This window comes from Fukomys damarensis, unplaced genomic scaffold, assembly GCF_012274545.1.
Source record: "Fukomys damarensis isolate Sample0158 unplaced genomic scaffold, DMR_v1.0_HiC HiC_scaffold_26, whole genome shotgun sequence".
Lineage (NCBI taxonomy): Eukaryota > Metazoa > Chordata > Mammalia > Rodentia > Bathyergidae > Fukomys > Fukomys damarensis.
The window spans coordinates 22,672,955-22,684,467 of NW_022900938.1; the positions used below are offsets into that span (position 1 = coordinate 22,672,955).

Here is an 11,513-nt window from a genome sequence, read left to right on the forward strand (position 1 = left end):
AAAAAAAAAAAAAAAAAAAAATTTGATTGTGGGATAATTTTAGATTTTTAGAAAAATTATGTAAAAACAGATAGTTGCTCTTATTCTGTTTCCCCTAATGTGAACATGTTGCATTACCATGGACAGATTTGTCAAAAATAAGAAGCCAACATTGGTACTTTACTGTTAACTAAATTCTAGATTTCATTTGGATTTTACCATTTGTTCTAGCCATGTTCTTGTCTGTTTGGGATTTCATTCTTCCTTTGTGATACAGTCTAGATGTGGCATGTCCCCTAAAGGCCTATATATTGACGGCTTAGTCCCCAGTCTGTGGCACTATCAGGCAGTGGTAGAAACTTTTGGAGGTGGAACCTGGTGGGAAGTTTCAGGTCAATGGGGCAGTGCTCTTAGACAGGGTTATGAAATTCAATTCTCTTCCTCCTGCTGGTCATGAGGTAAAAGGTTTTTTTCCTATCACACATTCCCCACCATCATGTGCTGCCTCATCACAGGTCCAAAGGCAATGGGGCCAACTAACCATGGACTGAAATCTCCAAATCTGTGAAGTAAAATAAAACTTTTCTCTTTATAAATTGATTATCTCAGGTATTTATAGTACAGAGAGTTGACTAAAACACTTATTTCCCTAAAACTTAGCAGTCTTGAGGAGTACTGTTCAGGTGTTTTGAAGAATGTTCATCAATTTGAATTTGTGTAGTGTTTTCCTCATAATCAAACTGGGGTTGAGGGATAAGGAGAAGAAAATCACAAAGGTAAAGCACCCTCCCATCAAATCCTGTCAGGATATACGTACTGTCAGCATGACTCACTAGTGACGCAACCTTAGTTATCTGGTTATGGTAGGAGAGATGCCCTAGCTGTACCCACAATCTACAGATTTCTTGTGGGAAGTTTTCCCCAAGAAAGAATGTGGGGGCTATACTTGTGGCATAAGAAAATACTGAGTGGTTAAGAAAACACTCGAGATTTTTAGGGAAGAAAACATGTTCTCAGAAAAAGTGTTCTCTTTCACGGGTTTAAAGAGGTAGTCATCAGGAGAAGCTAAATAAACCTTTTCATTATACTTTAAAATATAATTTATGATTAAAATAAAAATGAATACATATTTCTTAAAGTAGACACTTAGTTTCAGTAACAGAAGTAACTCAGTTTCCCAGTAAAGAAAGAGCTGCTCTGCATGTTTGAAAAATGTACTGAGTTAAACTGAGCTTGTGCATTAATTGTTGAATACAATCTCTCTGGAACAGCACAGCAGCCATATAGTCTCCTCCTTTTTAACAGAGACTACACAAATGCTTACCAGACACTGTCATTCTTATCACTGCAGCTACTCTAATGCAGCTAATTTTACCAAGCACTGTTTCTCTGAAGAACAGTATCAAGGGCAAGAGTCCTACTTCCAAGTCATTGAAATTCTGGCAGTCTCACTTCAGTGAGGAGACCCTAATTTTTCTCAAATCATGAATCACTGAACACCTGATATTAGTGGAGCTAAGGAAAAACATCTTGAATTTTTTAAAAAAATATGTCCAAAAACAAACCAGATAAGAATCATGGCCAGGGCCAGGATTTAGCTCAGTGGTGCCGCAGCCCCATCCATGGAACAACAACAAAAAAACTCCCTTCACTGCTTAGAATAAAACTTCGCATTCAAAGACAAAATAATTTACTAAGGCTTCAAAAAATCAGCCAACCACAAGAAAGGAAAAGTTATGAAGTAGACTATGAATGGCAAGCTCTATAGAGAGGTTCAAAATCTACAGAGAGATTCAAAAATAGTAAAATCATTCTATAAATCTTACAAAATCAGACTGAGATGTGATCACTGTTTATTGTTTTATTCATTTGTGGTACTATGCATTTACTGAGTGTTTACTGTGGGCCAGATACTAAGTACAGTTCAGAAAACACAAAGATCAGTAAGTCATAGACCCTGTTTGTAGAAAGCTGACATGGGGATGTTGGTAAGGATTGAACTGTGTGGCCCCAGAGGTGAGGACCATTATCAACAACTCGAAGCAACACTGTGAAGAACTTTCTAAGAATTAAACTACAGCAAAATTGAGCATCCTGAACCTCATATCTCACAAATGGCAGTGTTCAATCAGAAACTGGATGTCCTACTCAGAAGTGAGAATCAGACATCAGCAGAAAAAGTTTGATAACATGGCCTCAATTCTTGGGTAATTTAATGACGATGTTGTCTTCACTAGACAGCAGAGGAGAAAATTCTAGGTACTTGGTAAAACACAAGTGAAAGAACTCTCTTTGAAGACTCACAGCCCATCTAAATTATCTCAAGTATTAATGGATGGCTCTTCTCATCCAATTTTTCAGTCATTCTCTATTAAGCTTTGAAGGTCTCAAAAGTTCAAGGCATGCTGCATACTATTTTTCTTCTAGTAGCAAGAGCCCAACTTCGTTTAACACATAAGTTAGGAATTAACATTTTCACCGAAATATATTAATTGATTTTATTTCAGCACTATAGTTCACAATATTTAGAGCACAGCTGAAGAACAAATATTAACTGAAATACTCATTCAATATACTGAGATCAATAATACTTTAATGAAAAGCTGAAACACCAGTTGCAATAATGGTCCTCTTATGGCAAATGAAAATAATCTTTGCATAGAGTAAATATTTAATCTAACAAAATTTTGAAAGATTTTTTAGTTTTAGAAGACAAGTAAAAATGAGAAGGGTCTTTTACTTATAAATATTGTTTATGATCACTGTAATGATTAAAAAATACTATAGAATGATGTTTGTCTTAACATAATTGCATTTCACGTAACAGTGAGAATATTATTTGTAACTCTGGTAATTTTCTAAATTATTCTTTCCCCAAGAAACTTTTCTGGTAGCTCTTCTTCAGTGACCCCTTCTCTAAGGTTCCAGTTATCTAAAGGCATATCAGTAACGCATGCTTACTCATTTAATTTATATATTAGTTCAATACATGTTCCACTTTCTCTATCTCCTTTATAGCAGTGTACCTTGGAGTAGCTTAGGTTACAAACTCTCAGTAACAGAAATGTCTCATAGAAAAAGAGTTGAGTGATAGAGGCTAACCAATACAGACTTCTGAATGATGACTACATTAATTATCATATAAAAGGATTATTTTTAAATGCTTAATTTCTAATTCAAAGTGATAATTCATACATAGAATATGTAGAATAATAGATTTAAAGCATGATGCTACAAGAGTCCTTAAGTGAAATGGCATGCCAGTCTAGAAAGCACAAAAGCAAGGACATCTACAAATTCAAACATCGCATCCCCTAATGCAAAGGTAGTAACTATAAGTTCTATTACTATGTAGCTAAATCCAAATGTGTCCTACTCTCTCCACTGCTCAAAGCAGAATGAATGGAAAAAAAATAGGTATCCAGTATGTATGTCAGTATGAAGGGGAAGGAAGTCAATATGAAAGGAAGAAAGTCCACTGCAACACGATACCAAGCATCAAGGAACAAGCACTAGGTGGAGACGCTCATAAAGGATGCTGTTTGTTAGCCAGGTTGCTTATCAATCCCCTGACCCTTACTTTCTGATTTGTCAAATGGAGATTAGTCTTATAAATTGTGAGGAAGCAGAGGGCAGTAACGTAAAACCTTTAACCAAATTTTAAACCCCAGTAGTAGCTGTACTTGGTACAGTGTTGAGGACTAGAATGGTGACAGCATCAGCTACACAGACTGTCCCTGCACTTAGCGAGCGCAGGACGCTGAGGTCATGGGCTTGGCCATCCTCATTCATGCTGAGCCTTGGCAGGCTCTTTCTTGCTAACTACAAATGTAGCACCTGGCTCCTTTTCAACATAATGTCTTAGGCATCAGTTAATTAAAAGTTTCACAAAAGAGATCACCAATCTGCTATTCTGACTTTGGAATACAGCTGTGAAGATGTAACTGATAAGTTAACAGTTATCCAAGTCTTCCCATGTGTCTAGCACTCTTCTACATATTTAATGTGTTATCTCATTTAACCCTCTCAACCACCCTATGAAATGGGTACAACAATTAGCCCTGCTTTTCAGCTAAGACACAGCATGCTCACGTAAAACATTAAGTGGCAATTTCTTTCAATAATGATAGTCAAAAGGCAATTCTAATCCTATATCAAATTAGTAGTGCGGATGTTCAGTGGTATAAATTCAGAAGAGAAAAGAGAACATTGTGTTTGTAGGACTGAGAATATTTCATTAAAAAGAAAAAAAATCAAAACTGAAGAGCAAGTAGGATATGCCCAGGCAGAAAAGGATAATGAAATTACAGGTGAAAGAAAGAATGTGACCAAGGTTAGAGAAATAAGAAAGCAACACAGAAGAAGAGTGAGACAAGAGCAGAGAGTTCAGGTCAGAAAGTTAAAACACAAAGCTGTAAATTCAGGGTAGCACCAGAGTGAGGAGGGGCTGGAATCTGACAGCATTTGCAGTTTTACCTAAATCTGGATTCCTAAATCAGCCCTTAGTTTGTTATGCTTCATGAGATTGCCAAGCAGAGCTTGTGCACAGGAGGAGTTTGACATGTGATTAGCTAGGTATACATGATGCAGTGGTTTTCAAATCCCAGTGAAAATCATATTTTTTCATCCAGCACTGGGGTCTGAACCCTGGTTTTGTACAAGCTAACAAAATGCTCTATCGTTGAACTGCATTCCAGCCTATATAAAATTTTTGTAACTTGCTTTCACCACTCGCTAATGTATTATGAGCATTTTCTGAGCTATTTAAACATTCTTCCAAATGGAATGGAGTTCATTATAGAGCTATACCATTATTTGTTATTTCTAAGTCTTCATTACACATCTGGGATAAACTCTTATTGTAGCTATATTTCTGCACATCTGTGATTATTTCCTTAGGATAAAGTCCTAGAATTAAAATTCCTGGCTTAGAAAAAAATAACCAATTTAACCAATTCTTTTTTTTTCAGTGATACCTTTTGGTAAACTCTCCTCCACAAATACCAGCAATATAAGATTATATCTTTCCAGAGGTATAAATTTTAAGTTAAATTCACACAAAAAAGTTTCTCTTCTACCATTATTTCTCCCAAAAGGAAAAAAAGGCTCTTTTATTTGGGGGGGGTTCAAGGATGAACTCAGGACCTTCTGCTCCTGAGGCAGTTGGTAGCACCACTGAGCTAAATCCCAGGTCCCCCAAAGACTTTTTTTTTAAATAAAAAATAAGTAACCAAAGCACTCACATCTTGGTTCCTCAATACCATAATCCAAATCAGGCGTACTGACTCAAGACTTCCTGAAGAATTGAGTGACTCAAAGAGTAGGACAAGGGCTAGACGGGTTGGGATATCTTTTTAGATCAGAAAGGAAGAAAATCACCAAAAATTAAGGGGCATATATCAAAAAGACATAGCAGCCAACATGAAAGAGCTTTTACTTACTACATCTGGGATAATTTAAACACAAAAATGAGTAATAACAATAATGGACTATAATACTTTGTAAAAAATAACAGTCCTCAAGCAAATAAATAAGAAGAGGAAGAGAGGAATAAGGAGGGAAACTCATTAAGGAACATTTTGCTTTTGACAAAATGAAGTATCACAATAATATCTGATTCACACAAGATGGATGTTAAAATAATTAGGTAGGTATTAAGGAAAGATATTTATATTGCCTCAAAGGGTCTACCAACAGCTTAATTATTAACTACAAAGGGAAAATAGATATTTTACTAAAGGTACGTTCAGTGAACTTTTAACCAAGGGTTCAAAATTAACGCTGCCAATAATTGGACAAACATCATGCCAAGGATCACCAAGGACATAAGACCAAAGTAGCATTCCTATCAAAACTGTATAAACTGAAACTAAGGGAAGAGAAAATAAGATAAACCAAAAAGAAGGGACATTATGCATAACAAGTGTCTTGATTCTTCAAAAATGTCAAACAGGAAGGAAGGCAGGAAAACTGTTGCACATTAAATCAGAATAAACAGATAAAGCAGTTACATGCACTCTGTTATCCTGTATTAGATCTGAGGTTAAAAATTTTGCTAAAAAAAAAGCTATTGGGAGAACTGGAAAATCTGAATTTAGATTGTTCAATAAAGTAGAATCATTATTAATGTCCTGAATTTGTTCACTGTACTGTGCTTATATTTTCAGGAATGTTGAAGCATTTAAAGATAAAGATATAATAGCATCTGCAGTTCACTCTCGGGTTCAGCAAAACTGAAATAAATATAACTGCATATAAACCAATACTATTAAAGCAAATGGTACAAACTGTAATATTAAGTGGTGAGCTTAGGGAAAGGATATATTGGAGTTCATGGTATTGTTCTTATAATTTTTCTCTAGGTTTAAGAGTTGTTTTTAAATAACGTTTTAAAGAGTATTTTAAGTAACTGCTATTTTCTTTTCCTTCTTGTTAGAAAAAAATATATAAACTGATTAAAGGAGGAATATAACACACACTCACTAACCCAGAGGTCTGCAAATGAAGTGAAACAAATAGTCTTCCTTGTCCTTCTAACATAAGCAAAGTTGAAAAATTTGATATATATTTTCTCCATATTTCACTAAATTCACAAAGCATATAATCAGATGTCATTCTTAACAAGTCAAATAAGGTGGTGAATATTTTACTAAATGTTCCAGCCCTTCTAGAACTCATTGACAAGAAATGATCAAGTAACATGGGATTGAATCAATAAGTTGGAAAAAAAACTAGAACTTAGTACACTTATCCTATCACTTAGAAAACACTTAGCTAGAAGCCAAAAAATATTCATAAAGAATAACAATAATTCACACAAGAAATACATACTTCCTTTCCAATATCTGCCAGCACCCAGCCAAAGGTGTCTCGAGTGTTAAACTCATGCGGATTCAGCATGTGCTTGGGGTGCTTTGCTATAATGATCTATACTGATCCAAATGATCTCTTGATCACTCACCACCCCTGAATAAACCAATCCCCTAAACTGAAGTGGAGCCTTTGCTCTTTCCTACCTATAAGTTTATGAGTTAAGTTCTTACAGTTTACTGTAATCAACTCAATCTACACACACTCAGGTTAAACTCCTACACGGAAGCAGGATTTGGCAGTTTCTAACTTCTGCATTCACCCCTATGCTTTTCTATGGCATTTTTCTGGCTCTCTCAGATATAGTATAAAAGGTATTTCATGTGCATGTTCAGGGAGTTGGAGTAAATATGCCTCAATTTATGTTGCCTATAAAAATCTATTTCCTGTTTTATATAAAGTCTTTCTCACATACAAAATATAAGGGTATAACCTATTAACCTAGTGCTTAAAATATTGTCATATTATAAATTTTTAATATAAGTGGATGGAATTGGTTTATTTTCTATTCTTACCTGGTCAACTAGAGGTTTCCGAATTAAATAATAAAGAGCAAAGGGTCTGGCCTCCTGTATTTCACTTGCCCCTACTTAGGCAGCTTAATAAAGTTCTCAAAGTTCTATTTCCCAATCTATAAAATGGGGACAGTAGTATACAGTTTAAGGCTTAGTCCAGAGTAAGAGGTGGTTTTATTACTTAACTACTATTGAAATTTTTAATCAAAAAGAGGTAAAAGATAGCAAACTTTTTCTACCTAGTACCTTTCTGTTTTGCATACAATGGCTTTAAAAGTTCTCTATTTTTAAAACTTTCTAAAATCAACAGCCACCCCTCAAGCAGAGATCGGAGTCCTTCTGAGCCGGTTTCAACAATGAGAAACACTGCTGGTGATCCAAATTACAGAGTGGTGCTGAGAGGAAACCCACAAAGTGCTGCCATTTGGGTTTTCTTCTCTAATCAATTGCTACAGTTCACTGGCAACAGTTAATGAAAAAAATTAAATCACTCAGGGAGATGAAAGGATATTTATGGCAAAGTTCACTTTGAAAGGATACTGAAAAGAACAATTATCTAAAACCAGACATAAATAGAAATGACCACAACAATGTCCAGCAGGTAGGTATTAACAGTTATCAGTAGAAAAACTACAGATAATGACAACGTACTGCCTATTTTAAAATGCTAAAAGGAGTTTAAATGTTTACACCATAGCGAAATAATAAACGTTTGAGATGGGTATACTTAACCTGATTTGAGCACTACACACAATATATATATGGACTAAAACATTACATGATACTCTGTAAATATGTATAATTTTTGTATATCACTTTAAAAATTATATTTAAATTTTTAAAAAGCACTTTCAAAAGTCATCAATGTTGCTAAGCCCCTGAAGATAAGTTCTGCAAGTGGTTTTATTATTGAGGCTGAATGTGGGGAGCCTGTCGGGCCACATTCCTGGGCAAGATGAAAGATCTCAGAGTTAATTCAGAGCTCACCCAGAACCAGCATGAATTCCAGACTTGGACTGGGGTAAGACCCTTTTCTGATTTTAAAAGGAAGGCTCTAGCACCTACTAATTCTTCATAAATCCCATCAATGTGAGATTTAAGTAGAGGTAAAATCCAAGAGGCTGTATTGCTTATTTCAAATGAAATGCAAATCTATTTTTACTTCTTAAAAGACAGCTCCAGAGGACCACAAATTCAAGGAGAGACAAGAGCAGGGGGATGAAAACACTACACATTACTCTCTACTGACCCCTCTTGGCTGCCCTGGGGAAGCAAAAGCACAAACCCTGGGAAAGCCTGACATTCTCCCTCTGCCTCCAGGAGAGCAGCTCAGAGAACACTGGCTTTTCCATGCCAGGGAAAGAAATCCTCCCATTTCAGATGACCCCGAGTAGAACTCAACCCCAAAGCACACACTGCAATACTTTCTATTTATGGGGCTCCCAGAATGGAAATTGGGAAACAGCCTCATGGAGCAGCCCAATGGCCTTGCCAGTTCCTTGCAGGCCTGTGACCCTCTAACTCTAGGTTGAAAAGTTTATGTAAGTGCTGCCATGACCATCGCTGATAGCAGGAAAAGACTTTACCTCTTTCTCTATCTTCAGTAGCTTCTTTACAGCCACCTCCTTGTCCTGTGATATCCATTTGGCTCGATAAACACTCCCAAAACTTCCTCCACCGCAGTTTTCAAAAAACTGCAAGTCATCAAATTTAATTTGCACAAAGGAGGTGCCGAGAGACGACATCTCATAATGACAAAGTAGTATACTTCCACAAAACCTGCAAGAGGAAAGAAAAAGAGAAGCTGGATTACACATAAATGACAGAGAATCCTTTGAATCCTACTTTAGATAATGTACAAGCTCCATGAAACTTTTAGAAAGATCATGACTTAGGAAGAAGAAAACCAAGACAAAAACAAATAGAAACGAAAACACTCACGCAGGCAGCCCGTGCAAAATTTAACAGCAACTTGCTCGGGCTTTGAAATGCAGCTGTCCAAGGGGAAATGGCTCAGATTTCCCGGGACAAAACCTGTAGCAGCACTTCCTACACCTCCTGAGGAGCTCTGCCTAAAGGATACTGTGTCACCAGGTCTGCTATCAGGAACCCCTGACAAACGGGAAGCATGCTTTCAACAGCTTGGGCTTGCATAGCTCTTCTGGCATGTTCGGCATGCCATCTCTCTACGCTGTACTCACTTTACACAAAATATACATAACCTAAGCCACTGAGCATCCTGGCACTGGCACAGCCAAAATGCTGCACGCTGAACACATATCCAGTGTTTAGACTCCAAAAACAAACTTTCAGCTCAAGGATGATAGAAAAGCTGGCCAAGTGTTTTTCCAAAAGTGGCTCCCTGTTCTGTATACCGTAGCAAAACTTAATTAAAGAGTAGAAAACTTGCCCTTGATTACAATATATTAAGTCATCCAACGAACACTGCCAAGGATATTTAAAAAAAATATTATGCCTGTTTCCAGAGGAACAGATTACCCCTCCCAGAGATATTACAATGATATTTTCTGTGGTTTAAGAATTCTTACTGTTCGCCAGGTAAGTGGCCATTCTTAATATTCAGTATCAAACCACAGATTAACAGAAAAAAAAAAAAAACAATGGACTAAAATTTCAGACCTGCATTAAAAGCTACACCAGTGGGCAAACAAGTTTGTATTCATATTCTTGCCAAAATTATACAAACCCACATTTGCAGGCCATTCTATAAACGACGAGCCTGAGCTTCTCATGACTGTCAGTATTATGGAAGATTTTTGAAAGAATAAATGCAGGGGAAAAAAAAGAATAAATGCAGGTTGACACCTTAACATAAGAATTGAAAGAAGTATGATGATTAAAGGCAACGTGTCATTAGTGATTAGGTTCTAGATTTAAAAAAAAAAAAACTACAGAAAAATAGTACTGAGATTTTAGGGAAATCTGAATAGTAACTGCATTTGATATTATTTTACCCATGACAAAAAATGGAATTTTTTTTAGGAAGATGATTTTGTTCTTGGGAGATAATGCAGATATATTAAAGTATGATACGCACAACATACTTTAAAATGGCTCAAACATCCTCCTTTCTCTCCTCAAAAAGAAAGAGTGTGTGTGTGTGTGTGTGTGTGTGTGTGTGTGTGTATACGCGCACGTGTCTGTGTTGGACAGAGGGGGAAAAAAGCAATGTGATAAAATGTTAAGAACTGGCAAACATAGCTGAAAGGCACATGCGCATTTTACTACTCTCTCCACTTTTCTGTAAGGTTTGAGTTTTTCAAAAAATCAACATATATTTACAAAATCTCCGTAAGCAACTGAGGCTTTGCTGAATGATGCAGTCAGCTCACAGACCCTAATGTGCAGCTGATGCTGTCCTATTTTAGGTACCCGAGGCCACTGAAAAATGTTGGTTTCTTTGGGGAGAAGGCAAAAAAGAGAAAGGTTGATTATTTACCCTCAAGTTCAGAAGATAGTAAACATTAAAACATGGTGGGTTGGGGGAAACACGTATCTGACAGAGGCTATAAATGTATGTGAATCAACAATTACCTTAAAAATTTTTCCACAATTAACAGTCAATTTCAGGGATAAAATTTAGGAATGTGCCAAAACTAGTACACAGTATACACAAACTAAGAAGTTCATTTAACAAAATGCAAAACATCACATGCAAGGTTTTCCCAGCATTACAGATGCTAGGCCTACATTTTATTAATTTTATCTAAGTATAAAAAATAATGTCAACAATCTGAGAGGCCAAAGCAGAACAATCACAACTTTGGGCCCATCCTGGGCAATTTAGCAACTTAGAGAAAGACCCTGTCTCAAAATAAAAAATAAAAAATGGCTGGGGGTAGGAATGTAACCTAGAGCAAAGGCCCTAGGTTGAATTCCCGATGCAGGAAAATAAATAAATAAATAAATAAATAAATAAATAAATAAATAAAATTTTAAAGAAGAAAAATGGGACCATGAAGTATATAAAACAAAACATAAGCCCCCTATTCCACTGTTCCTCACACCCAATTCACACTCTCCAGAGGCAACTAATTTCAACTCCTTTAGCACTTCCTTCAGGTATTTAACTCCACATTTTTAAATTATGTGATTAGTGTGGTTTCTTGATTATTTTCCATTGTAGAT

General features: G+C 36.2%; 1 protein-coding gene across 2 annotated transcripts in view; it reads right to left on the minus strand.

Moving 5' to 3' along the window:
* Map3k20 (mitogen-activated protein kinase kinase kinase 20) overlaps positions 1-9,143 on the minus strand; it is a 122,684-nt gene extending 113,541 nt beyond the window's left edge. For both annotated transcript variants that reach the window (XM_019204969.2, XM_010607009.2), the window contains exon 1: positions 8,951-9,143. In XM_019204969.2, the coding sequence (XP_019060514.1) occupies positions 8,951-9,109 (159 nt within the window). In that variant the 5' untranslated portion in view covers positions 9,110-9,143. The remainder of the gene's footprint in view (positions 1-8,950) is intronic.
* Positions 9,144-11,513: the final 2,370 nt, after the last annotated feature.